This window comes from Drosophila arizonae, chromosome 3 (assembly GCF_054131065.1).
Source record: "Drosophila arizonae isolate 15081-1271.41 chromosome 3, UAZ_ARI_1.0, whole genome shotgun sequence".
In the NCBI taxonomy this organism is placed as follows: domain Eukaryota; kingdom Metazoa; phylum Arthropoda; class Insecta; order Diptera; family Drosophilidae; genus Drosophila; species Drosophila arizonae.
This window is the reverse complement of record NC_142923.1, coordinates 18,884,993-18,912,705: the sequence shown is the minus strand read 5'-3', so window position 1 is coordinate 18,912,705 and position 27,713 is coordinate 18,884,993. Positions and strand designations below refer to the sequence as shown.

The 27,713-nt window shown below is 42.6% G+C and overlaps 8 protein-coding genes across 11 annotated transcripts; 6 read left to right on the top strand and 2 right to left on the bottom strand.

Moving 5' to 3' along the window:
* Positions 1 to 346: 346 nt before the first annotated feature.
* On the top strand, positions 347 to 2,101 carry Catsup (zinc transporter catecholamines up). The gene is made up of 2 exons (XM_018004604.2): positions 347 to 814; positions 880 to 2,101. Exons 1-2 carry the CDS (start codon positions 475 to 477, stop codon positions 1,881 to 1,883), a joined length of 1,344 nt encoding a protein of 447 aa, XP_017860093.1. The 5' UTR covers positions 347 to 474; the 3' UTR covers positions 1,884 to 2,101.
* Ttc19 (tetratricopeptide repeat domain 19) lies at positions 2,038 to 3,784 on the bottom strand. 2 transcript variants are annotated; one of them, XM_089465672.1, is made up of 4 exons: positions 3,602 to 3,784; positions 2,681 to 3,537; positions 2,440 to 2,587; positions 2,038 to 2,379 (listed from the first exon to the last, which is right to left on the bottom strand). In XM_089465672.1, the coding sequence occupies exons 2-4, from the start codon at positions 3,388 to 3,390 to the stop codon at positions 2,128 to 2,130; spliced, it is 1,110 nt and encodes a 369-aa protein (XP_089321798.1). In that variant the 5' UTR covers positions 3,391 to 3,537; positions 3,602 to 3,784; the 3' UTR covers positions 2,038 to 2,127. The 2 variants fall into 2 exon arrangements, with proteins under 2 accessions (XP_089321798.1, XP_017860098.1); XM_018004609.2 differs by having other exon boundaries at positions 2,681 to 3,784.
* Positions 3,785 to 3,877: 93 nt separating this feature from the next.
* On the top strand, positions 3,878 to 7,330 carry Acn (apoptotic chromatin condensation inducer acinus). Its single transcript, XM_018004577.2, has 5 exons — positions 3,878 to 5,646; positions 5,711 to 5,921; positions 5,983 to 6,244; positions 6,311 to 6,423; positions 6,491 to 7,330. The coding sequence occupies exons 1-5, from the start codon at positions 4,124 to 4,126 to the stop codon at positions 6,677 to 6,679; spliced, it is 2,298 nt and encodes a 765-aa protein (XP_017860066.1). The 5' UTR covers positions 3,878 to 4,123; the 3' UTR covers positions 6,680 to 7,330.
* A 330-nt stretch (positions 7,331 to 7,660) lies between these two features.
* Positions 7,661 to 8,553, top strand: LOC108611958 (calcium load-activated calcium channel). The gene is made up of 3 exons (XM_018004812.2): positions 7,661 to 7,820; positions 7,897 to 7,974; positions 8,046 to 8,553. Exons 1-3 carry the CDS (start codon positions 7,760 to 7,762, stop codon positions 8,456 to 8,458), a joined length of 552 nt encoding a protein of 183 aa, XP_017860301.1. The 5' UTR covers positions 7,661 to 7,759; the 3' UTR covers positions 8,459 to 8,553.
* l(2)37Bb (FAD-dependent oxidoreductase domain containing lethal (2) 37Bb) lies at positions 8,528 to 10,458 on the bottom strand. Of its 2 annotated transcripts, XM_018004811.2 has the most exons (3): positions 10,266 to 10,458; positions 9,755 to 10,152; positions 8,528 to 9,692 (listed from the first exon to the last, which is right to left on the bottom strand). In XM_018004811.2, coding segments are annotated over exons 1-3 (1,548 nt in total). In that variant the 5' UTR covers positions 10,267 to 10,458; the 3' UTR covers positions 8,528 to 8,543. The 2 variants fall into 2 exon arrangements, with proteins under 2 accessions (XP_017860300.1, XP_089321796.1); XM_089465670.1 differs by lacking the exon at positions 10,266 to 10,458 and having other exon boundaries at positions 9,755 to 10,259.
* Positions 10,459 to 10,485: 27 nt separating this feature from the next.
* Rpn3 (regulatory particle non-ATPase 3) lies at positions 10,486 to 12,272 on the top strand. Its single transcript, XM_018004691.2, has 2 exons — positions 10,486 to 10,791; positions 10,866 to 12,272. The coding sequence occupies exons 1-2, from the start codon at positions 10,625 to 10,627 to the stop codon at positions 12,184 to 12,186; spliced, it is 1,488 nt and encodes a 495-aa protein (XP_017860180.1). The 5' UTR covers positions 10,486 to 10,624; the 3' UTR covers positions 12,187 to 12,272.
* Positions 12,273 to 12,469: 197 nt separating this feature from the next.
* Positions 12,470 to 17,190, top strand: LOC108611606 (uncharacterized). The gene is made up of 3 exons (XM_018004336.2): positions 12,470 to 14,083; positions 14,207 to 14,659; positions 15,512 to 17,190. The coding sequence occupies exons 1-3, from the start codon at positions 13,379 to 13,381 to the stop codon at positions 16,868 to 16,870; spliced, it is 2,517 nt and encodes an 838-aa protein (XP_017859825.1). The 5' UTR covers positions 12,470 to 13,378; the 3' UTR covers positions 16,871 to 17,190.
* A 152-nt stretch (positions 17,191 to 17,342) lies between these two features.
* On the top strand, positions 17,343 to 24,519 carry Phlpp (PH domain leucine-rich repeat protein phosphatase). 2 transcript variants are annotated; one of them, XM_018004334.2, is made up of 4 exons: positions 17,343 to 20,392; positions 20,462 to 20,615; positions 21,230 to 22,653; positions 23,344 to 24,519. In XM_018004334.2, the coding sequence occupies exons 1-4, from the start codon at positions 20,123 to 20,125 to the stop codon at positions 24,400 to 24,402; spliced, it is 2,907 nt and encodes a 968-aa protein (XP_017859823.1). In that variant the 5' UTR covers positions 17,343 to 20,122; the 3' UTR covers positions 24,403 to 24,519. The 2 variants fall into 2 exon arrangements, with proteins under 2 accessions (XP_017859823.1, XP_089321795.1); XM_089465669.1 differs by lacking the exons at positions 17,343 to 20,392; positions 20,462 to 20,615 and adding an exon at positions 20,990 to 21,153.
* The last annotated feature ends 3,194 nt before the right edge of the window (positions 24,520 to 27,713 follow it).

The window sequence follows — 27,713 nt, the reverse complement described above, 5'->3', positions numbered from 1 at the left end:
ACGATTAACGAACAACACTTATTGCTAATGTAAACTTAATTTCATTAAGAAAACTGAGCGTCGATAACGTTATAAATATAAAAACAGCTTAAAATTAAACTGCCGGGGTAAGTCGAAAATTTGTATAACAAATCAATTATAGTAAACCATATCTGAAAAGTATTCGGATTGGACTCTTTAAATAAATAGTATAGCTTGCCAAGTCAGTTAAATAATAACAAATAAAGAAAATACAAAACGTAACGGTGTTTTACGTATATTTATGCCACCTAGCTATACGCGAAATAATACCGAATAAAATACTGTACCTTTTCGATACAAACTGAGCTCAGCATCGATAACACGCAATAGTGAGTACATATCGTTTTGGTTAATAGTCGAACTTCAACAGAACGCAAAAGGAAAATACACACGTCACAACTTACTAATAAAAAGTTGAAACGTGCCGACGCGTGTGTATAGAGAAATACGGCTATGTCAAAACAATTGGCTGATTATCAGCCAACAAAGTTGCAGTTCTATAAGAAGGTAGCGCTAGGTATTTTACTAGTAGCAATACTGCTATCCTTTCCCGCAATATGCCAGAGTCAACATAATCCCAGTTTTAAATACTCGCGCGAAGCAAATGAAAATTTTGATGCCAAAAAGGCACCGCCGGTAAAACACGAACATCACCACCACGATCATGACCATCACGATCATGATCATCACGGACATGATCATCACGGACATGATCACCACGATCATGACCACCATGATCATGACCATCATCATGACCATGGTCATCACGAGCACACAAGGCCTGCATCACTGGGTGAGCATTCGCCGCCTCTTGCTGATAAACATACATAGTTATTGTAATGGATTTTTTTCTAATAGATATAAAGAGCATTTGGCTGCACTCCATGGGCTCTACGCTGCTTATCAGTGCTGCCCCCTTTGTGCTGCTCTACATTATACCGCTCGATAATAGCGAGGCTATGAAGCCGCGTCTTAAGGTTTTGCTTGCGTTCGCGTCGGGTGGTTTGCTGGGCGATGCATTCCTACACTTAATACCACATGCAACCCATCCTCACAGCCATGGTGAGCACGACCATGGTCATGGGCATGGTCATTCGCACGATCATCATCATCATGAGGATGGCGAGGATGGACATGGTCATGTGCATGATATGAGTGTCGGCCTCTGGGTACTAGGAGGCATTATTGCTTTTCTTTCCGTGGAGAAAATTGTGCGCATACTGAAAGGCCCAGGATCAGGAGGACATGGACACAGTCATGGCGCACCAAAGCCGAAACCAGTGGTCAAGGAGAAAGAAGCCGCCGATAATAAGAAAAAGCCCGCGTCAAAATCAGCCAAAACGGTGGCCAAATCGGATGCCAAACCGGAGGCCAAACCAGAGGCAAAAAAAGCAGATGACGAGGGTGAAGTGGAAATATCTGGATATTTGAATTTAGCTGCAGACTTTGCGCACAATTTCACCGACGGTTTGGCTATTGGTGCCTCCTATCTGGCAGGCAATAGCATTGGCATAGTCACCACCATCACCATACTGCTGCACGAGGTGCCGCACGAAATCGGAGACTTTGCCATACTCATCAAGTCGGGCTGCTCGCGTCGTAAGGCTATGCTGTTGCAGCTGGTCACGGCGCTGGGCGCTTTGGCGGGCACAGCTTTGGCTCTACTTGGAGCGGGCAGCAGTGATGGCAGTTCAGCGCCCTGGGTGCTGCCCTTCACAGCGGGTGGCTTCATTTATATAGCCACTGTGAGTGTGTTGCCCGAGCTGTTGGAGGAGTCGACGAAGCTGAAGCAATCCTTAAAGGAAATTGTGGCTCTACTTACAGGCGTTGGCCTGATGATTGTTATAGCCAAGTTTGAATAATGAGTGGAACCGTTTAGATTCTTAAATATGGCCCGAATGTACTTCCTGATAACAAATATGTGGGCATGTAAAATACACTTTGAAAAGAAAAATATGTAAAACAAAAAAGGAAAATGTAACTATGAATTCATAGAAACGGAATGAAATAGCGATATTATAATGTGTCTTTAGATTTAATCTTCTATCTAAATTCAACAAATTGATTAACAAAGTTAAAATTGTTTTTTTTTTAGTCAGCTGCTGTTCAACCCTTCATGTATGATTTTATTTCATTCAGGCAATACTCGGCTTGTTCCAGAGCGTCGGCATTCGAGTTGCTCTTGCTAATCTTCCAGGCAAGCTTACAAAAGTCCTCGGCTTCAGCAAGCAGGCCTTCGCGTAGATAAACCAAGCCCAAATTAGCCTGAATGATGCCTTCCTGGGCGGTATCCTTCAGCTCCTTGGCTATGTTCAGTGCGCGTAAAAGCGTTTCCTTGGCTTCAGCATACTTTTCAAGCTATTAAATAAAATATTTATGGTGAGAAATTATTTGAAACATATTTTAAATGCGACTTACATTTACATAAGCTACGCTAATATTATTTAAAATAGTGACTGAGGCATCGTTCAGGTATCCGTAGACGTCAACGAGAATGTTCAGAGCCTCTGTGAACAGGTTCTTGGCTTCCTCATATTTGCCCTGCTTCATCAGAAGTTGACCAAACCTGCGTTTTTAAACGATTGCTTTGTTAGTCAAATCCTATTCAGATGAATATTTGGTTTCGATTTTAGAGGAAGCATGGAACAACCTTCAATACCAGTTCTTTGTCAAACCATACAGCTCCAGTACATCACTATTCTCGGGCATTTCCTTCACTAGTTTGGCCAGCCGTTGCAGCGTCCATTGGAAGCCCTGAAAGCTCTTCACTAGATCACCCTGTAGCTGTGACATATGCGCTATTTTGGAGCTGATGTGCAATATTTTAGGACTATCTTCCGTATGGCCATCGGCCATTAGGCGTCTCATTACATCCACAAAGAGGGTTTCGGCTTTTTTGAACTGCTCCCGTTCCATGGCCAGATTGGCCATTACATCGTACACATAGGTAATACCGTTTGTTGATCGCATATCCTGGGCCATGCGAAGCGCCAGATGTAGCATCTGTTCGGCCTTGTCGTACTGCTCCTTCTGTATGCATAGTATTGAACGTTTTATGGTATTCACTAGCTTCGTTTCAGGCGTCTCCTCTTCTTTTTCGCCGTCGCCAAACAGATTAAAGCTAAACATGGCCGCGAATACAAGTCCGGTGTGAGGATATTTGGAGTTTTGTTCAGACTGCTCCTGATGTCGTTGCCTCTGTTGTTGCTGATCCATGTAAACAGAGCCCAATGTACGTGATTCTTGCGCCAGGGATTTGTAGCCGATATGCGCTCTGATTGTATAGTCATGTGGACTGACAACCATGGCTCGCATGAAACGCGTGCGGCACAACACCTGTGCTAGTTTACCAAAATTCTTTACCATCATTTTGAAATGCAATGCATTCTATAATTAACTTGTAATTTTTATGACCAATCCGCGTACTCGGTCGGTCGGTTGGGTTGTTTAGCCCAATTACGAAATATAAGTCAAAACAGTGTTGTAAAGAACGGGCAGTTACTGTTTTATTAGTATCTAACGCATTTGAAAAATACAATATTAAAAATTAAGAACATAGTAGGTAAAACACAAATTTTACATTCATTTTTTTAAGTTTCAATTCATATTGTTACTTTAATGATTGAATACGACACATCTAAGGGACTAATTGCCACTTAATTGTTATCGCTGAACCTGAATTAAAATCTTTATGAAATTCAATAAATTGTAGATTTTTTAACTAGACAGAATTAATCAAAATACATTTTTAATTTTATCATTATAGTAACAGTATATCCAGATAAACATACTGTACACCATTTCATTTACCGTACAAAAAAAAGTATCGATAGTAAGAACATGCGATAGTTTAGAAGCATTGATTGCAACTGAAAAAAGCAACCCTACCTATTGATGGCGGATTGACGCTTTTCGCTGGCAACAAAATTTTCTTTTACGAGTAATCAAAAACGGGCACGCCGCAAATTAAGCAATCAATTGTGCGTGCTATTTAATCGCGTACTGCCGACTTTTAAAAATAAGTGCAACAGCATTTTATTTTAGTGTATTATCATCAGAGGCATAAGTGTACGGCAAGAGCAGTATTTTTTTAGTTACAGCTATGAGACGTCGTAGCGAACGAAAAAAATCTACATCGCCTGCACCTTTGCCGGCACGTCGCAGTCGCCGATCACGTAAAATATCGGAAAATGAAAAAACCGAGGATGAGACGCTTGTAGAAAAAATAGAAGAAACTAAAGCGCCTCCAATAATTGAAGAAATCAATGAGGAGCGCAGAGAACAGCGAGCGTCAAGTGAAGAACATGCCGCCGCATCGCCAGTGCGCAAAAGCCGCTCCACACGCACGACACCTAAAAAGCGCCAAAGCGCTAGCAGTCAGCGGGAGAAAAGTAGTGAGCGTAAGGTGGAAACCATACCTGAGGAAGTAGAAAATGGCTCAGATGCGATAGTGGTAGCAGAGGCGGAGACGGAGTCGGAAGCGAGTTCCACCAAAAAGAATTCCGATATCGATAACAAGGTATCGGTCGAAAAGGAAATGGGCAACAAGCCCGAGGAACCGCAAGCCGAACAGGAACAGCAGAAGATCGAAGAGAAAACCAAATCCGAAACAGATTCAGCGGATGCCAAGAGAAAGGCGAACATACAGGTAGATGACGATGAGAAGTCGCAGGAGAGGTGCGTGAAGGAACACAATGATGATGAAGCGGACGTTGACGGAACGAAGGAAACGGGAAAGGAGAAGGACAACAGAAGTGAGCGTACCGCGGAGGAAGAGGTAAAAGTTGCGTCTTCTTTAAGCTTAACAGCAAGTAAGGATGAAGTACATCTAAAAACCACAAGCGATGTATTAGACATTCAAACAGAGGACATGGAAGAGAGGAATTCTGATAGACCGGACCCAGACCAAGGGGATCAGCGCAAAGGGGATGACAACAAAACACCGGTTAAAACTGATGAGCCGAAGGAGAATCACAAGGAATCCGGCGAGCAATCAGTAGAAAAGCAAACTAACAAGGAACATACAAACAGCGATAAGCAGGAAAATGTTACACAACAGCGGTCCGTACGGAAACGTAAATGGCTGAGCAAAAAAGTGGCCGAACGTGCGCCACCCGTGTTGGCTATATCAACCGATTCACTCAAGAACATTATAGCAGATGTGGTGAATCCAGTGCCGCTCAGTGATGTGCAATTGGAGTCATCGTCTGAAGAGGAGGGGCTCGTTACCAGCGATCATGAAACAGATGAACGATCGTTGACCCCCGAACTGCGTGTCATAAAAGATCGCGATGAGGGCAATGCAACAGATGAGGAACAACATCAGCAGAAACAGAAACCGCAACCAAAAGCGAACCATGAGAAGGAATCGGTGCCAACAACGGTGCCAGCTGTATGTAAAACAGCAATCGAGCCCGCCGTGTCAAAAACAAGTGCTGTCGCCCGCTCACCTAGCCCGGCCCGCAATCGTGCCAGCCATGTGCTCTTCATTACCAATTTGGTGCGGCCATTTACGGTGCTGCAGCTGAAGGGTCTGTTGGCGCGAACGGGCAAGATCGTCGAGGAAGATGGTTTCTGGATCGATCGCATCAAATCGAAGTGCTATGTTGCATATGAAACAGAGGAGTAAGTCAATTTCTTGGAATTCCGTATAATATAACAACTCTAATAAATTTTATTCATATTACAGCGAAGCTATTGAAACCCGTCATGCTTTGCATGGTGTACGTTGGCCAGTCTCAAATCCCAAATGCTTGAACGTAGACTTTGGCAGTCGCACAGATATGGATCGGGCTATACAATCGACAAAGAACGAGGCACCCAAATATCCGCAAGACAATACTAGAGATAATCAGAACGCGGGCAATACTTGGTCACGCTTGGATGCAAGCGATAAGAAGGTATGCTTGACAGTGGGAAGCTTTATTGAAACATAATTAAACGAAAACTCTTTGCCAACAGCCAGCACGTCCGGTGCGTGAATGGGATGTGGGCAAGAAGGAGCCGAATGAGCGTGATAAGTCAAGCAACGACAGGCGCCGCAGCAGTAAAGAGCGCGTTGACGCCCGATTACGGGATTCCGAGCGTGGTAAAGTGGGTGATGAGCTAGAGCGCGGTGGGCAGGATCGAAAACGATCACGAGAGCGCGAACGTGGAGGACGCGATCGTGATCGCGAACGCAGCGAACAACGTGTACATGGACGAAGCAGGAGCGGATCACCAGGTAACCAGCAGCTTAACACTAGGCAGATTAATGTATGCTAATAATTGTGCTCTTACACATACACAGCGTTAAAGTCCAGAAAGAAGGAGAATGAACCACCCATCAGACTATTGGATGATTTGTTTCGCAAAACAAAGGCGACGCCTTGTATATATTGGCTGCCTCTGACACCGGAAGCTGTGAGTAACTGGAAATGGAAACGATTCAACGTATGCTTAATATCCCGTTTTTATTTATATAAACCAGATTGCCGAAAAGGAGGCGTTCCGTCAGAAGCGTATTGAAGAGCACAAGCAGCGTATCAAGGAACGTGAAGAGCGCCTCAAGGAGCGCGAACGTGAAAAGGATCGCGATCGTCAGCGCGATACTCGACGCAATCGATCAACCGAGCGTCGGCGTTCGCGCAGTCGCGAGCGGGAGCGACGGCGTTACTAGACAGTAATTAAATGAACAACCGAAATAAAACAAAAAAGTCAACTCGACAACAATTTTAAAGCAACAATTAACTAAAAACTAAAACAAAAAACAAAAAAAGCAAGCATACGCAGAACGATAGTTTAAAGTGCTTTTTCCTGGAATTTCGAATGTTTTTCTTTTTGAGTTCAATTATATTCAATTTGAAGTCAAACTTTACTCCAAGTTGAATATTTTCCATCCCAATCACTCAACGCAGAAACTTAATGAGATTTAAATTTCTTTCTTTTTCCTCCTTTATATACTTACATATATATATATATATATATATATCTACATAACATGATTGATTTCTTTCCCAAATGTAGCTTTTTACAGTGCAACAGCAACATGAACTACAACTACAACAACAACCAGCGCATCAGGCGACAGTCAGTCAATAGAACGGCGAGAATCGTGGCACACATTGGATATGTCTCTGTCTCGAAGTCCTAAAACTGTAGCCGCAAGTGTTTGAATCCGCCTCTTATACATTAATAATTAAATATATACATACATACTTAAACAGCAAAATGCAAATTAATTAACTGAATTGTATTAATTGAAATTTTAAAAGAACCTAAATATAACAAAATCACAGAAGGCAAGCTTGTGACAATGCCAAAAGCGTAACATCTATCTCTTTATTTTGACACATTGTATACATTATAATGATATCGTTGGAGTATAAATCTAAATCTGAATCTAAATATATAGTTTTGCTACTTTTCATAGCTGTCTTTAAAATTGTAGTTAAGGTTTCCTAATCAATACTGGAGATTTCTTAACGATTAATTTTAACATAGGTTTTTAACTTTGATCAGCCTGTATAATAAGAAATAAAAATGAGAATTAAACGTTCGCCAAATAATTATTTCTTTATTAAAAGATAGTAAAACTAAGTTCAACATTTTAAAACTCGCTCCCAAAGTAGTCGATACCTATAAGCAAATAAATATCGATACTTTGTACTGCAATATTTCGATTAGTATAAAGTCGGTCAAAGTAATACTTGTAATCGCTATCGAATTAATTTATTAAAATTTTACATTGGGAGAAAAAATGTGGTCGGACACTTTTTTAATTGTATTTATATCAATATGTACGGCATTTTTGGGCGAAGGTATGTATTAAAAAAATTACAGCTATACGTGAATGTAGTTTTAATAAAAAAGCATCATACACGTATTCATTTATAGGACTTACATGGGTGCTGGTCTACCGCACCGAGAAGTACCAGCGGCTGAAGACAGAAGTGGACAAACAGAGCAAGAAGTGTGAGTTGACTAGGTGTGCAGTTTGTGGTAAAGGTTGTAGGCTAATTGCATGTCACGTATTTTACATTTAGTGGAACGGCGTAAGGAGACACACGGCGATTCTTTGGATAAATCGGTAAAAAAGAAACTCGAACGTTATGAAGAGAAGTTGAAGAATAACAATCGCGACTTGTCGTTGGTAAAAATGAAGTCCATGTTTGCAACTGGATTTGCATTCACCGCCTTGTTGAGCATGTTCAATAGCATATTCGATGGTCGGGTTGTGGCCCAATTGCCGTTTACACCCATCTCCTGGATTCAGGGCCTGAGCCATCGTAATCTGTCAGGTGATGACTACACCGACTGTTCGTTCATCTTCCTCTATATACTCTGCACCATGTCCATCCGTCAAAACATTCAAAAACTGTTGGGCTTTGCTCCGTCGCGAGCGGCTAGCAAGCAAGGTGGTGGCCTCTTTGGCCCGGCGCCAGGTCAATTTAAATAGTTCTATTTTTTTTATTATTGATTTGTTCCTAGCTAAATTTTGGATTGGATTTCTGTTTAAAAAACCACATACAATAAATTAAATTTTAATTTAAAGCATTAAACTCGTACATAGGTTTGTCAACAATAAGTCGATCAAATCCCAAACGTGACAAGTCCAATGTACGGAACTGGCCGTCCATAATGAGCTCAGAGATGGCTCGACCCAGTGCTGGTGTCTGTTGTATGCCCTGCCCACTGAAGCCGCTGGCAATGTATAGATTATGATAGTAGGGATGCGGTCCCAAGATGCCATTATCATCGTACACGTTGTAATCGTAAAGGCCGGCCATGCTATTGACTACCTTGGCGTTCGCAAAGGCGGGTACACGCTCGATCAGCGCGGGGAGAATCCTTTCATTGAAGTACGTCGGATCCACATCTAAATTATCGGCACTCACTTTTTCGCCAGGTAACGCATTGTGCCCGCACACGTAGTCGCCGCCCAAGCCCACTCGACGGATATAGGTGCCTGCCGTTGCGTCCACAACCATGGGCATGGCCATGCCGGGAGCACTCTGGTCTTGGGTGTTTATCTTGTACATATAACGCTTGCGCGCATCTATGGGCAAGGGCAGATGCAGCACTCCCTCACCAAGGCCAATTCGTGCTAGACGTGCCACATCCCCACTGTTTATGCCCGCGGCAATGACACACAGAGCGAACTTAATGGCGCGCTTCGTCCCATCTGGTTGCTGGATGATCACCTTGTCCAGGCTCTGATAGCCACTCTTCTCGGCGTTAGATACTATAATATCGGCTTGGCTTACAAACTCGAAGGCGACAGCTTCACCATGCACGAAATGCGCGCCATAGCCGTGGGCAGCCCGTTTGTAATTGGCTAGGAGTGCCCAGGGATCAAACCAACCTTCACGTTCCTGCCCGTAGCAGCCTAGAGCGATGCCTTTGGTGTTTAGCCAAGGAAACTTGGAGGCCAAGCGATCTGCTGTAAGCAACTCATTGCGTGCGCCCAGATCGTTTTGCAGCTGTGATGTCTGCTTCAGCATCTCCGCATCCGCCTCACCGGCAAGCACCAGATGTCCATATGGCATATATTTAATGGGTATATCGGTGCCAAAGTGTTCCGGCGCTTCGCGTAGAAAATCGGCAGCAAACAAAGACATTTGTATTGTTTCTGGCAATGCGAAATGGTGGGACAGGCCATTGATGGACACACGAGTTGCGGATCTCTCGTGCTGAAATTAGAGCGAAGCTGAAATGCTCTCTGAATACATTTATATTACCAGTCGGCACATACCTTGATATCCTTTTCTACTACAACTACATTGAGACCGTTGCGCGCCTTCTGCTTGAGCCAATAGGCTATAGAGCTGCCCATTCCTCCACCTCCAATGATGAGGACGTCGCAATGTGTTGGGAATTCATCGATGCTGCCCTTGTCACCGCTAAAGTTGAATTTATTGCTTGTAGCTATAGGCTGGGCTTCGTTCTCGCTATCAAATTTATCTTCTTTGGGCACAAAGAACTCCTTAATCTTTCGTATATCGTTGCCTAGCAGGCGAAATGTGCGACGTATGGGGTGCAGGTCGTTTGGGTCATCACCGCCGGGCGGATTCGAGCTAGTGGAGTGAGCACGTAATAGTGGAACCTGAATCTGGCGTATAACATGTCTGCAACGTAACATCTTTCTGACCACTAGGTATTTATTAAGACTATGGTTTACTTTAAGTCATTAAATGTTGATTGTTATGCTATCTCATAACGTGCGATGGAGAACAGCTGATGAAAGTGGTTCTGATTAGACTTACTCGTTGTGCTGTTAACTTAACACTAGGCTAAAATGTTAATAACAGTGTAAGCAGCTACTTGTGCAACTGTAATTTAAAAAATGTATACAACAAAAATTGCTTGCGATATTAGATGCATTGATAGAAATGCAATTTTTTATGAAAATCGAAAAAAAAAAAAATATTTACTAAAAAATTTTGTGGCAGCATCACAATCAGTATCGATAATTGTAGCGTCAGAGTAACATGTAAAGTGCTTGTCAAAACTATCGCCCACCACTAGAGTCTGGCATTACTTGGCAATTTTGTATGCCGAGTTCAGGAAAAATATTAATTTTAAAACAAACAGTAATTATACGTAAATTGCAAGTGCTTTAGAAATGGCAACAGTCGCTGTTGATACTGTCTCTCAAGACATCGAGATGGAGGTGGATGCTACGGCTGAAACATTGGCAGACGAGAAGAAAAATCAAGATCTCGCTGCTGTACAAGAACTTCGCGAACAAATACGCCAAATTGAAAAGTCCGTGGCCTCCAAGGAAGCACGGTAAGTGAAAAATCAAAGTAGCTATATTTACCTGCATAAATCAAATATAATATATAAAAATCCTTCCAATTTAGTTTCATTCTTCGCGTGCTACGCAATTTGCCCATTACTCGACGCAAATTAAACGGCGTCGTATTCCGGAACCTGGCTCAGAGCATTTATCCCGTTGGCGCTGACCGCGAGGCTGCCTTGGCACTCACGCCTGCACTCGAAAAAGATGCCACAGAATTGCCTGATGTGCCCAAAAAGCAGGTGGCAACAAAGGCTCCCATTGCTGAGGTAGATGCGTACTATTATCTACTGTTGCTGGTGAAATTGATAGATGCTGGAGATTTGAAGCGAGCTGGCGTTTGTGCTGATGCGTTAATGTCTAAAATATCGATACAAAATCGTCGCACATTGGATCTTATTGGTGCCAAGTCATATTTCTACTACTCACGCGTGGCGGAGCTGAACAATGGACTGGAGGGGATTCGTTCCTTTTTGCATGCCCGCCTGCGCACTGCGACGCTGCGCAATGATTTCGAGGGACAGGCCGTACTGCTCAATTGCCTGCTGCGTAACTATTTACATTATGCACTGTACGATCAGGCCGACAAGCTGGTCAAGAAGTCGGTGTATCCCGAGTCGGCCAGCAACAATGAATGGGCACGCTTCCTCTATTATTTGGGTCGCATCAAGGCCGCCAAGCTTGAATACAGTGATGCTCACAAGCATTTGGTGCAGGCGCTGCGCAAATCACCACAGCATGCCGCCATTGGATTCCGCCAGACAGTACAGAAGTTGATCATTGTTGTGGAACTGTTGCTGGGCAACATACCGGAACGCGTGGTGTTTCGCCAGGCTGGATTGCGCCAATCTCTTGGACCATATTTCTCGCTCACACAGGCTGTGCGGCTGGGTAATCTGAAGCGCTTTGGGGATGTGGTCTCACAGTTTGGACCCAAATTCCAGATGGATCATACATTTACGTTAATCATTCGTCTGCGCCACAATGTGATCAAGACGGCTATTCGCTCCATTGGTCTCTCCTACTCGCGCATTTCGCCGAAAGATATAGCCAAGCGTTTGATGCTGGACTCGGCAGAGGATGCCGAATTTATCGTGTCCAAGGCTATCCGTGATGGTGTTATTGAAGCTACCTTGGATCCCGAACAAAATTATATGCGAAGCAAGGAGAGCACCGACATATATAGCACACGCGAGCCCCAGTTGGCCTTCCATGAACGCATTTCGTTCTGCTTGAATCTGCACAATCAGAGCGTTAAGGCAATGCGTTATCCCCCCAAGTCTTATGGCAAGGATTTGGAGAGTGCCGAGGAGCGACGCGAGCGGGAACAACAGGACCTGGAGCTGGCCAAAGAGATGGCCGAAGATGATGAAGACGGTTTCTAAGCTCTTACTTTCATAAAGATATACATTAATTTTTCATAAATGTGTGAACGATTATCATAATAAAATTAATTTCCGAAATTTGTAAACCCAGCGTCTGTATTAGTTTCCAAATATTTAAATATTTTGCCGGTTTGTCCCTTAAATATAAGTTCCTCGTATGCGTTGTTTATTAATCGTAATATCAAATTTAAACCGTCTTTAAGTAAGCGATGAAAGAGTTGTTAAACTATCCTAGCAAAAGATCTGTAGTATTTTATTTGATACTTAAAATAATTGACATTTTAAATTGTATTATCATTATAATTTTACTTTAATAAGTATATTTAAGTATATCAAACCTATTCACAATAATAGCTGGCGGTACTGCACTATCGATATAAAGGCAAGCTGCAAATGCGAAATATATCGAGCATTTTGAAGCATCGATACATCTTTGCAATATCAACAACCCTATCTAGTTGCATTATTCTTGGAGCAGAAAGCAGAAAATTTTTGTGAAAACACCACGGAGCGAAAAATGTAAAGTTCGCAAATGTAAAAAGTAACAAAAAACGTAGAAACAAACTATGAACTTGCAAATTGTGTTCAGATTGATATTGAAAAGTGCATGTGCGCGTTTATTGTAGAAATACTACATGCAAGTAATCAGCAGCCACAGCATTCTGTGGCAGCGACTCGTCGTCCAGTAGCAGCGAGTAAATTGTGGAGTCTCTCTGGCCACATTGGTGGACTAGCGCCCGCAAATGTATGCGACAAACTAGTAGTGGGCAGCAGCAGCAGTCGTTGTCGTCTTTGTGAAGCATCAATCGCGAAAAAGCAAAGGAAACAAATAAACGCCAAAACAACAGAGTGAAAAAAAAAAACGTGCGTAAAAGTTAATTAGCTGCCGCCAACCAACGAGCAAACGCAGAAGCGAGTGGAGGAGCAACAGCAGCAGCTGCTGCTCTATACAAATCGACAATCGACATTATTGTTGTTGTTATTATTATTGTTGTTGTTGTGGTTTTTGCACCCACCACACGTAACTAGAGCAGCAGCCACTATACACATACATACACACAGATACACTAAAACACACATACACATATACACAGACACAAGTTCACACACATACACACACACACACCCCTACGTATAAACACTCCAGGCTAGACTTCGTAGTAGATGCGTGCGTGCCACAACAAAATTGGAAATGATTTGTCCAAAAGACGTCCTGCAGTGGTTTAAGACTCTGGAGAGCTATAATCGCATTGATACCATGTGTTCATTGTTCGAGGCCTGTTTGCCGTTCGAGTTGCGGTTTCTGGGCACATTTTTGGAGGAGCTGGGTCGCAGGGATTCACCGGAATTGCGTGGCATGGAGCTGCGCGCCAATAATCCACAGGATCTGGCCGCCGATATGCACAACTGCCAAAAGGGCGAGCCAACAGACAAAAAGATCCGCCGCAAGATGGCGCTATATTTAGCGCTAATACGTGCCTGTAATCGCAATTGTGTGACAGAAATATTTCGGACCCTCGAATGTTGGGGCGATCGCGATTTTGCCAGCATTAACGATCAGGATACGATCCTGGAGCTATTGCTCGTCTACACAATGGCTGCCAAGCATCCAGTCTTCTCTTACCACCAGAACACCAAATGCGGCGAAATTCTGGCCAAGATTAAGGAAATCAGACGTATGGCGGACGAAACGTCACAAATTATGAGCCAACAGCAGCAGCAGCAGCAGTCGTCACAGCAGCAACAGCAACAGCAACAGCCGTCGCATACACAACACTTGCTGCATCAGCAGCAACAGACGCAGCCACAACCGCCACCGCCTTTCCATCATCCAGTGGTGCCAATGATGCAGCCACAGCAACCAACGCCTCTGCTGTATCCACAGCCTTGGACCAAGGTAACAAATCAATTGTCCATAAGGTTATGCCAGCCCGAAAGAGATTCCATGGTAGTCTGTTATATTATCTATATGAATTGCCTTCTACTCTATTTAAAATGCCTTTTCTTTGATCCTTTGCAGATCATACCTGGCACAGAAGTGGACAGCATACAACATTTGATGCAATCCAACATCACCATTCCAACGGACTCGAATGCCATTGCTGCGGCAGCAGCGGCGGCGGCGGCAGGCGGCTGGTCCATGCGCAACTCAGTGCCATGTACAGTGTACGCCGTGCCGCCTCCACAGCCACAGAGCCTGGATCATCAGGTGCCGCCGCAAGCCAGCTCGCCCATGCTAAGCAGCCAGCAGTCATCGCCGTCGACCAGTCGCACCACCAGCCCACAGCGCGAGCGTGGCAGCAGTGCCCCACTGCTGCAGCAGCAGCAACAGCAACAGCCACAACAACAAATGCGCAGCTTGCCGCTGCGCTTGCCGAACAGCGTCAAACATTCGCGTCGACCCTCTGTGGAGACAACGCCACCGCCAACGTCCACATCCGTTGGCAGCGGCGATGCTAAGCATTTTGATGAGGTGGGTACTATGAATCATACAATCAATAACAGCGAATCAATGGAGAAATATGTATTCCTGATCAGCGCTGGCTGAGTATCAAATGGATTGTCGTTGCTATCTTTGTGTGTAGATGATTGTTGCCCAGAATGGATCTTGGTTTAAGGTAGAATAATAGGGATTCGAACGGCAATTTAGCGATGCCCAAAGATTCTTCCATGAACAGGTTAATGCTTGGGTCAACAATTTAATTTTAGCCTGTTTAGCGTTGACCTAGTTGTAGATATTTCTCGCTGAGAATACATCTTGGTGTAAGGTAGTATAACTAGAGATGATGAGTGAGATTTAATAGCTGTTCCTGTTCCTGTTCAGATGAAAAGATATTTGTATTTCGTGTTTAGCTTGCCCAAAATTGATAATGGTAGAATAGCTAAAAATTGTTAATCAAGTTACTAATTCTTGAATATTATTCTTTCAATTCTATATGGGTATCTAGGTACAGATATATAGATATTTGATATAAATATTTTCATTCATTATATTATGAGTTCAGAATTGAGCTTGGTCTAAGGTAGTAGAATAGCTAAAAGATTTGAATAGACATTTAGTAATTCTCTAAGATTTTTCCTTTAATTGTGTTTATATACGATTACTTGATTTCAATACAACTATTCGCATTTTAGTTATTTTATAATATATTTATAGGTCCTTTGAGAATAGACAAAATGAGGGCTGCATGAAATTTGTCTATCCTTGTAGCTGTTATGCACCAAATTATTTAATCAATTGAAGAACTATGTGTGCTAATTGTTATTAACAAATCATCAAAAGAATATTTAATAATAATATATTTTTGTGCCTATATGATTCCAGGGAATCAGCGAAGGCGGCGGCAACTTGTCTAGTATTATACGCAACGCAAGCTATCCGCGTGTCTCGCATCAGCGTATGAATGCGAATACATATATACCACCTCACCAGCAGCAGCAACAGCAACAACAACAGCAGCAGCAGCAGCAACAGTCGCCGGTAAGTCAAGATTCACAGCAGCAGCAGGCGCAGCAGCACTATCAGATGAACAGCTTCATCAAGGCGAACACACTGGTCCACACAATGCATAACATGCATATAAACGAAGATGGCAGCGGCTCGACGAGAATGGGTTCAAGTAAAAGTGCGGCAACTACGAGCAGCGAATCGGGTTGCTCGAATGGCTCTTGCGGCGAGACAACGCCACCGGAAACGCCCACGCCCACGCTGCCCAACCATTCAGTGGGCATTGGTTATCAGCAGCAGCAGCAGCAGCAAAAGCCGCATCATATTAGCAATAAGCAGTCTAGCCTACAGCATCGCCTCAACGGGCGCAATGGTGTGGAGAAGAGCTATCAGCAAATCTATACGCCGAGCAATCCCAGCGAGCAACAGCAGCAGCAGCCGCTGCTCATGAGTCCCTCTGCTGTTAGTACGCCACCAACACCTGTGCTGTTGCAGACGCAGCAACAGTCACAACAGCAGCAGCAGCAACAACAGCAGCCGCAGCAGCAACAGCAGCAACCACAACCACCGCCATCAGCGACAGCGTATAATGCACCAACATATCCATATCATGCGGCAAGCGGACGTGGACCACAGCCGGCTTTGATAAAACCGCATCATCCGCAGCCGCCGCCACTGGCGCTGCACAATTCCATACGCCTTCATTACCAGCCTAACGGGGACATCATCTTTCCGGGCTATCATCCCGGCTTGACGTATCCAGTGCCCGTTACAGCACCGCCAGCTGGTGCGCCCACAGCTGTGACGGCGGCCCAATTGGTCCGCAATACGGCGCCCGTTGCCAGCACCAATGCAGTCACAGTGCAAACGCAAACGCCCGCCACACAGCCGCAGCCGCAGCAATTGCTAGCGACGCCAGTTGCGCCCACGCCGTATACGACGTTAGGCGTTTGCCCCATAACTGGGGCGAGCAGCGCAGTGACACCGAAGATCATCTCCTGCTACAACTGTGGCTCCCAGACGCACATCGGGCGCGACTGCCAGGAGGCGTCCATGGAGGATGTGACGCGCAGTGCCACCTACAAGCTGGACTTCAGTACGACAAATAACTCGAGCAGCAGCATCGATGGCGGCAACCTCAGCGATCACAAGGATGTCGGCAGCATGCTGAAGAATGTGCCAGCGACGACGCCAACGGCGACAGCGGGAGCAGCATTGACCAGCATGGGCAAATAAGCCATGTATAATACACACACACACACACACACACACAGATAAATTTTACATATATATTTGTATATATATATGTATAAATAATTAATACATCTAATTAATTAATATACTTATTGTAATTCTTAACTACTTACACAATTGAACATTTATAACGTTTGTAAAAGTGCGGAAATCAAATTTCACGCCTTTAGCCACGTCTCTTAGTTGTTTAAGTCATTTTTGCAAATTTCGTTAGCCAGAACAAGTCGCCTAAAATTAAACAACAACAAAAAAAGAAACATTAAACAAAACAGAAACGAAAAGCAAAAAAAAAAAAAAAATAACAGTAATATTATAAACAATTAACAACCTTGCACACCACAGGGAAATTATGCAGATAGTAATTGTAGTTATATATACATACATATATATTCTATATATATAAATATAAATGATACTATATCTATTGTATAATTGCGCGTACTATACGAATATTTCTACCAATTAAGTTATACGCAAAACAAATAGGCGAGAAACAAAAACAATACAATGACGAGCAATAGACAACAAACAATTTACATTACTCTAAAATCAATGAAAAACAAATACAAAAGAAGAAACATAAATTAGTTAAAGCAGCTGTTAAACGTAGTAATTATCAAAAATATAATTGAATTGATATTTGCATGGAGAAGGAGTAGGAGGTAGGAGGTAGGAGGTAGGAGGTAGGAGCTAGGAGAAGGACTTCACGCTCTGTGTGTGTTCGCTTGTGACATAAGAAATATCCATTTGTAATTGCGATAAATAAACTATATAATTTGTAAGCGCAAAAGCAGAGATAAGAATTAATAAATGCAAACTTAAGCAGAAAGATAAAAGATAAAAGCGTGTAAAACAAAAATGTAGCATTACAATAAAATGTTAGCGAATACCTTATAAAATGTGTATAAACAAAATGAGCGTAGTGCAGCACACACACACACACTCACACACACCATATATGTAGACACGCATACAAATACATACAGACATACTCCCACTCGCACACGCACACTTGAGAGAGGGTGCAAGCGAGAGAGTTAGTGTGCTTAGTTAACGTTAACTATTAATCTAATTATAACTAAATTTATTCATACTAGTAATTATTTATTTTATTTGCTGCTCCCTTGTTTAAACAGATTTCAGATTGGTTTTTACATTGTATTATATAGATTATATATATATATATATATATGACTATATACCAATACACACATACATACACACCCTACATCTACTTGAATATGGCGTATATTATGTATAAAACGCGTTACTCTATTTTATATATAAATATTTTTTTTTAATAAATATATTTAACCTCTTACTTGACCATAAGTAAAAACCATATACATAAACATATATATATATGTCTTTATATATAGCATATGGCCAAGTTGAGATTTATGTAATGGCTAAGATCACGCCCACAATTAGAACATGATTGCCTGCGTTTTTTTTCTTGTTTTGGTTACGTTATGTAAAAACGTTGTTACCTTTTTTATGGAAGCAAAAGAAAAAAAAAATCTTACAAAAACGGGATTAAGAAAATGCAAAAAAAAAAATAAAATAAAATTACAAAATACAAAATCTTAAACAAAAATACAAATCAAGCAACAAAACAAAACAAAATATTGAAATGAAATGAAATATATTATTAAAAGAGTTTCTGCTAATGCGTAAGTGCATGACAAACGATTATTATATTTCAGTGAAAAATAAAAAAACAAATTGTTTCTTAAATTCGTGTAAAAAAACACAAAGCTACAAAACAAATGTATTTATTTCTTTCGCCACTCCATTCGCATCTTCCATTCTCACTCGACTCTAAGATACCTTGAATACGCAGATATAGATACTATACGTAGTATATCTATAAAACATTCCCTCCATTCATTGTTATTAAATTGTGTGTCAATTCCGAATGGCGCTCTATGTAAACGAACACCCAGCTTATGTGCATACATAGATATATGCGTAGGTATAGCTGTATGTATGTGGATACTTTGGGGCAAACAGTGCATGGTGAGTATGGATCTTGAGGGCCTCTCTCTGTCTGTCTCCCTCCCACTCTCTTGTTTGAGCTTAGCATAAACTAAACTCCATTTAGAGTGCACGTTAAATATACATACTTGTCGAACTGAGCAGGCGTCCACTCTTTAAGTACAGTGAACATTGCCTAAAATGAAATTCAATTATTGAGTTTAATGTGGGATTATCTATATGTTTGCAACTCAGACATCAAATACTCACTGTAAACATAAGACTGGATTTTGGTGCATTCATTAATATATATGCTATGAATATTTAATATATATATTTTTTTTATTATTATTATTTTTTTTTTAATATCTGGGTTAGTTTAGTAAAAAAGTATAAAAATAATATTTTATGATAGGTATTTTACTTGCATATCCTGAAATATGATCTCTAGGGATAATGATATTGCTATTTTATAGTTTTTTTTTGTACATATTATATTATATTTTGTACATATTATAGTATTAGTTTTTTAGTAAGTAGATATGATGGCTAAAAATATTTGTAATATTAGCTTCATTTCACTTCATACATATTAATATAGGCTGAGTTCATTCTAACGCGAGTTCACTGCTTGTACGGATATAAGAAATAATTGTTGCGCCAGAGCTCTCGTATGGCACAAGCACAATCCAAAATGTTGCTCAGACATCATATCGTCGTATTGCAACGAACCCATGGAAAAGGCATATATGAGAATGGAGCAGTGGTCGAAGGGAGGATGAGAGCGGGCGGGGTGTCGGGCGAGAGGGGTAGAGGCAACCGTGGCGTTCTCTCAAGCGTTACAGTTTTGGCTTGTCGTAACGGCAAGTCGTCTTCAGTTGTGCATAGACCTGGATCCGGTGTGGATTGTTGTGCCGCCAGAAGAAGAGCTAAGAGACTAAGACTAAGCCAAATAGAAGACTAAATTATTGTCAAATCTAAAGTCAATTATATGAATGTAATTGGGGTGTACTTCAAATCTAGTTCTAGCCCCATTCATTTCAAATTTGTTCATAATAATATTTTGGAATATTCGCGGTGTTTTGGGCAGACTTCGTCAGATTTTCGGCCGTTTTGGCTTGGCTTTTTTGTTTGGTGTTTGCTCATGCATGCAGTGTGGTAAGTTGTTGCCATTCGGACCTCAACTCCACCCACCTCGTCGAGTGCTAACGGAAAAACTAAAGGAAAATACCAATAAAGTAAACGAAAACGAAAACAATGCTTAAGGCCGTAAAGAAAACGACGGAGGTAAACAAATCGAAATTAAAAGTTACGGCTAGTAATGGCGACGAGACCAACAGCAACAGCAACAACAACAGCAACAGCAGCAACAACAACGAGAACAACAGCGCCTCAGAGTTGACCATAAAACACGGCTCCATCTCTGGCCAAAAAGCAGAAGTCGCACCAAATGAGAGTCCCCCATTGAAGAAGCTGAGCCTGAAGGGCAACCAACTGTGCGGCAGCATTTTAATAGGCAATTACAACGTAAGAGTCTAGCTGTCGTATAGCTGGAATAATACAGAATTCGACTATATCTTCTCTTTCTCTGGGCAGTACCTGACCCAATTGGAGGTGTGCGAGAACGAAATGGAAGTCTTGGACCTGAGCACCTTGGCACAGTTGGAGACGCTGAAGTGCAGCCGCAACAAGCTGATTGAGCTCATCATAAATGGCACCAGTCTGCAGACCCTTATAGCGGATCATAACTGTAGGTATTGGGGTTGCTCTCAATGGGAGCGTAAAGCATTTGAAGTTTGATTAAAATACTTATTTAATTATTTATTTATTTTTTTTTTTTTAATATTTAATACGTCTAGCTAAAACTAATTTTTCTTTGTACAAATAAATAAATATATACTTATTAAATATATACTTATTGTATTGTATATTATTTATTTTACTTAATTTATATTATTATTATTATTATTATTAGTATTATTATTATTTAAAATATTATATATATTTATTTATTTTATTTTTCTTAGCTTTATTTATTTGTATAATGCCGTAAATCTTATTATTTTTATTTCAAATTTTTTTTCAGCTTTTATGGTCTGAACTTTTATGATTTTACTAGTGTTTTTTTTTTTTCAATTTTTTTTGTCATTTTGTGTTTTATAATTAAAATTATTTGGTATAAATTGTAACCATACTTGAAAACAATTTATGGGTAGAAAAAAAAAAATAATAATAATAATAATAGAGTTTAACAATATTTTCGTAGCTCTAATAAATGTTGAAAAGGAGTTAAGTAAAACAAATTTAGATGCATTGAACGCTGTGGGATTATTTAATGACTCATTGATTTTCTGTCCTCTGTAGGTCTGCAGAGCATCTGCATATCGAAGTCGGTGCCAGAGAAGCTGCTGCAGCTGGACATCTCTCACAACTACCTGAGCGCGCTGCCCCAGTGGATCGGTGGCTGCGTGGCCTTGGAGACGCTCAGCGCCACGCACAATCACTTGAGCCACATCAAGGAGCTGCTGAGGAATTACCGCATCAGGTGCCTGCGCTCGCTGAATCTCGCCTACAATGCGCTGCAGCAGCTGGACTATTTGCCGGAGGCCTTCTGCAGCGTGACGCAGCTGCAGCTGCAGAGCAACGAGCTGCAGCGGCTGCCGGACAACTTCTTTGCCGTGACCCATGGCCAGCTGAGCTCGCTGAACGTCGCGTGCAATCGACTGGCGCAGCTGCCGCGCTATGAGCAGAATAACAATGCGGCACTGGAGGAGCTCTGCCTGACGGGCAACCAGCTGAATGACAGCATATTCGAGCCGCTGCTGCACGCGGGCAGGCTGAAGGTGCTGCGACTGGCCCACAATCGCCTGGGCGTGCTGCCAGCGGAGTGCGTGCGCAGCTGGCCGGAGCTGGAGGTGTTGGTGCTGTCGGGCAACATGCTGCAGCAGCTGCCGGATCAGGTGTCCGGCTTGAGTCAGCTCAAGGTGCTGCGCTGCTGCAACAATCTGCTGCTCAGCACGCCGCAGCTGTCGAAGCTGAGCAAGCTGAAGATCCTCGACCTGGCGCACAATCACTTGGATCGCATCAATCTGCTGTCGCTGGTGCCCTCGCGCAATCTCAAATATCTGGACTTGTCGGGCAATCTGCAGCTGCAGGTGGATGAGCAGCAGCTGAAGGTCTGCCAGACGCAGAGTCAACGTGTCTGGAGCCTGGTCGATGTCTCTGGCAACAATCGCGCCGCCTTGCCCACCAGCACACGCCGCCTGCCCGTGGAGTATAGCAAAGCGTCTGCACAGAAGACCAAGTCCCTGCCCTGGTCCTTGGGCTTTGCCGAAACGCCAGGCGATGCACGCAAGCTGCTCGTCACTCAGCTGCGCGCGAGCCAGTTCAATGGCAGCGAGGAGGCGCTCCTTGGCATGTTCGAGTCGCAGACGGATGCGCGACAGGCACAGCAAATGGCGCAACTGGTGCCCGGCCTGCTCAAGCAGGAGCAGTCCCTCAAGGACTCCCCGCTCAACGACTACATGAAGTACACGCTGCTGACGGCGCAACGGCAGTGCGGTGGATGCCTGCGCAATGCCACGCTCCTCCACCTCCTGCGGCAGCCCTCAAAGGTGCGCGCGCTCAAGTCCAAGCGCTATATCTTGCGCCTGGCCCACCTGGGGCACTTTGATGCATACCTGGTGCGACGCACAACCCATCTGCGGCTCACTGAGTCGCAGGCCGACTGCGATAGCCATAAATGCAACCAGGCATCCCACACGCTGCCCGATCCCGAGCTACTCGAGGTGAGTTCTAGTTGGAGATGTAAGCTAGCTGGGTGGGAGCAAAAAGATACCTTAAGTTCATTTTTAGAAGTTGCTAATAGAGGGATTATATAATGATGATGATATGATACATATATACAGTGAGTAAGATTATTATTCGGTTATGTTATTTTTCAAATTTTTTTCCGGTTTTCCTCATCGGAAAGGTTCAATCTAGTATTTACACTTTTTTGTTAGTTGAAGAATTAAAAATTCGAATATTAAGGTTACGAGGTTAAGAGAAATAGCAGTATGCATATGTGAAGGGAAATAAATAGGGAACATAGTTGATTGCTTGATTTCTTACACTCTTCCTCTTCCTTACATGTTCATACTCATATCCATTCGAATTCGCTCTGAGCAATCCTCTTCGGTTCTTTTCGTTTTTCTTTTCCGCTTCTCGAGCATCTTGAGCTCATCTAGGTATTCGTGTGACGCTCTTTTACCGATCATCGTTTCGGGAGAGCTACGAGTCGTATCGTATGAGTCTCAATAACTCAAAAGGCTTGCATTGACTCTTTGAGTTATTTGCTGAGTCTCATTCTGATTCATATTCACATTCAGTTTTACATTTTACATTTGTAAACTCTTCGTATTACACCTATTCAAACTTTTTACACTATGATATACAACTCCTGTTGGGGCGCTCATTAAACTGTCAATCTGATGCAGATCACGCTGAGCAACGACGATGAGTACCTGGTGCTGGGCAATGAGCAGCTGTGGGCCGTGATGGACATTGCGCGTGCGGCACGGGAGATCCGCAAGGAGGAGAATGCTCTGTTGGCGGCCAAGCGACTGCTGGAAATAGCGCAGAGCTTTGGCGCGACGGCGAATCTGAGCGTGATTGTGGTGCGCTTCAGTCACCTGAGCACCGACGTGGATCATCTGATACGTGAGCTGAAGCAGAGCGTGCGCAAGAAGCCGGCGCTGGTGCCGCCGCAGCAGCCGGCCAGCCTGGCCGTGAGCAAGCGCACCTGCTGCGATCGGAGTAATGCGTGCCGGCATCGCACCTTGGAGCAGGAGCTGCTGGCTGGCCGCTCCTCGCCCAGTGGCCAGAGCAATCCGGATTTGCTGAGCAAAGATGCGACGGTGGCTAAGGACGAGTTCATATTGGCGCATGCGCGCGTCCTGCAGGAGGAGCAGCAGCTGGAGATGCTCGACGAAACGGAGTCCGTTCTGTCCGAGGAGCAATTCAAGTGCTGGGAATACATGCTCGAGCAGAACACCCAGCTGCTGTTCGACAAGGAGCTGAACACCATCTCGAAGTCATTCTCCAAGCAGCGACTGCCCACAGCCAAGCTGACAGCGGCCGATGGCAACGATCTGAAGTCGAATCTCATACGCAACGTGGCCAACAAGTTCATCTCGAGCAGCACGCCCCAGCTGACCCAGGCGCACGTGCCACTGAGTGCCTATCAGCCTATCATGAAGCAGCTGCCCACCGAGTACTTTGGCAGCATGCGCTCCTTCCAGCAGTCGCCCAACTATGGCTACAATCTCTTCGACGGCAAGTCACGGGATGCCTACGCGAAGCTGGGCGGCGGGCCGCATGCCGCCTACTTCGGTTCCCTGCAGCGACGTATGCCCTGCAATCTGGAATACGACTTCCCAGTGACGCAGGAGAGGGATCACAATATTCTGGACGAGGAGGAGCTGGACGAGGATGGCTTTACGGAGCACGAGAGTCGCATGCGCAAGTACTGGGGCGTGGCCACCACAGAGCTGTAGGAGAAGGTCTCTTATCTATATTATAGACAATGCGATTCATATGAAAAGAGTAGCGTTAGGAATGCTGCAAGAAAAGTTTTATATATATTTTATAAAATAAAAGACTATACATTATAATTTGTTTGTATTATTATTATTATTATGATTTACAATTTATATTATTCTCTTACTATTAACAAATTCGGCTACAATTCTCATTCAGTAAAATCGAATTCTGAGCTGCTTTTAATATAACTGAAATCTTTTGCTAGCCCTCTATTGGCGAGAAGCGTAAGCTGAAATTTAAATTTAACACTGACTAAGCAGTATAAAAATTGCGGTGTTTCAGTGTTGTCAGTTTAGCCTATTTCACGCTAGACTCAGCCTTTTTCAAAGTGGTCTAGCCTATTGATATTAAATCCGTTGAAAATGAGTATGGGATGGAAAGCCAGAAATTGAGGCGGAATATTTCTGCATAGTCCTTAAGAGAGTTATATAGCAGAAGAAACTGCTGTCTATGCCACCTTCTAATTATTAATATTATAAATGCGCTATAAAGTTTAAGACAAAAACTGCATTAAAAATATATTAATATTAGTGTACATAAGCTATGTGTATATCTCTTCGTATAGACAGATGTTCTCTGTCTGTCTCGCTGTCTATGTCACATTCTGTCTCTCTATTCGACTCTCTGTCTGTCTGCCTATAAAAATCAAGGGACGATGAAGAGGCTGATTTAAGTTGTCTAAATGTAAGCAGCAGTATTACTTTCGTATTTATATTTAGGGAGAACGAAGCTAGAATGCTTACAGCAGAGAGCAGAGAGTGTTCCCATTGGTCAATTAATGTTCGACTGTAACGACCTCTACCTGACGTCGGGAACGACATTTGAGCACGATTTAGTGATTGAGTGAAAGTCGCCCTATATAAAGGGCAGCAGCTGCAGCATTTCTACAGTCACCCAGGTCCGGTGGGGGTCAGTCGTGCAAGTGTTGGAGTGTGTGTAAATATTTAATCATCGCTTAGCGAAGCATTAAAGACTTGGAAGAAATACTTGGAGGAAATACTTGGAAGAGATTATTAGGGAAAATACTTAGAGGAAATTTATTAAAGGCAACACTGGGAAGAAATTATTACAGGATATCCTTAGAAGAAACACTTAGCTGAAATTCCTAGAGGATATACAAAGAGGAAACATGGGAAAGAAATTCTAGGAGGATATACTTAGGCTACTTGTTAGTATTGTTTACATATTTTGTTTAAATTTTGATTTTATTATTATAATGAGCAAAATCTATGGTCACTTCAAATAATTTATTGCTGTTATTATAGTTGCTATTGTTTTCTTTAATTTTCCAGAATTTTGTTTAGTACATTTGAGCCTTCTTTAGCCTACTTTCAGCTCAGCGCAGTCCGTATTCGAACTGCTTGTTGCGCCGCACAGCTTTGTTTTCTTTCTTGCCGATAGAGGTTTAAGGGCAGGTTTTAAACTGCTTCACAGATGTCGCTTTCTGCTGATAGATGGCTACCACTCTTATACACGCTGTTAGAGGTTTCCTGCAGTTTTGGCTGGTTGCCGACAGAGGGCTAGCTTATTGTTCACATATGTATAAAACAGAATGACATAATTAAGTTCATTGCAAAATAAGCTATAGATTTGACTTTAGTGAATGCAAGGCAAGTATTAACAAATACTATTAAACACTGGCTTTAAGCTTTAAGTAATTGAAATTCGCTAAATTATAAATACGATCTTTGATCTGATTGCTCAAGGCGGCATCAAATAAGCCCAAACAAGCAAAAGTGCCCATTAAAATTGAGAACTTAATTTAACAAGCATATAATTCGCACGCCCACTCACACACACACACGCACACACACACACACACACGCACGCACATACAGATGCACAGACATCGAAACGCATACGCACTTAAGTTTATCCCTGTAATAAGGACACTCCTTAGACATATATAGGCAGAGACTTGCGCCCCGTATTTGTAAGGTCACTGAGGCGAATAATTCATGTCAATATCAGAACTCATTTACTTGCGGTTGTTTTTAGCGACGCGTTGCGAAAGAAAATTCATCTAAATGCCAGCGACATCAATGGGGCGACTGCTGGCGAGAGGGAGATGGAGATGGTGATGGAGAGCGGGGCAGAGAGGGGGGCTGTGCAGGGGCGTGCGGGTTGCCAGAGAGATAGATTTGCGTGTGGCTTTCTAATCATTGCGAATCGCTCAAGTGTATTACCGTTATACGCCGCGTTAACAAGACGAGCGCCGGCACTGCGCTGGGCAAATATGAAACTTTTGTTCAAGCACATCCGTTATCCGATTCCCCAGTAGTGAGGTCTATTGCTCAAAAGACAGGCGACTAATTTTAATTACTTTTTCACTCCCATTTACTTACACTTGTTGCCCATCAGTTAAAACCCAACTTCCCGTCGAACTCGCACTCGAACTGAAATGACAACTCCATTTCCATTCACCACTTCCTAACCATTTTCATTTTGGCACATTTTCCACTTGAAAGCTCTCCAAGCCCAAAAACACCCCCGCCCCGCTGCCGCCTGGTCACACTGATGTCTATCACAATGCCCATTACAACTTATTGCTGTGGCTACTTTTAATACACTAAATTAACTTTTTGGGTCTTCGCGCCCATTCCCCCATACCACCACGTCCCATTGCCCATGGCCACACAACAAGCGCCACGATTTGTCACCAATCCGCAGACGACGCGGACTTTATCTGCCGTTTATCTCGCTAGTGTTGATAAATGGCTTTGTGGTAATTAATTTGGCGTGAATGAAGCACAGGAAATAGAATAAAAATTAACTAGAGAGCATAGTGTTAGGCAGGCATATAAAAATATATACATATATATTTAACTAGTCTAACATATATATATGTTTGTATGTATAAGTAAAAGTAAAATATTTAAAGATAGTATAAATAGTCTCGTCTAGCTTATACTTCTAAATAGGGAACGTATTGAAAAAAAATATTAAGATCTATTTTAAACAATAGAAATGGGACGAGCTTAAAAGTAAATGAAGATAAATATTAAAAAAAAAACAATAATAAAAAATAATAATACAGCTGCTATTACTATAGAAATACTTCATTTAAAAATTCAATTTTAAAATAAAAATGAATTAGAATTAACTAATTTAAAATATTTGAAAATGTCGCATATCGAATATCTAAATATTAAACAAAGTTAGATAGGAGACATATTACTTTTATTATTATTATTTTTATATATATTCTCTTGTCTAAGGCTTTCCATAGTAAAGCCAAATCCATTTTCCAAGCAATATTATATTG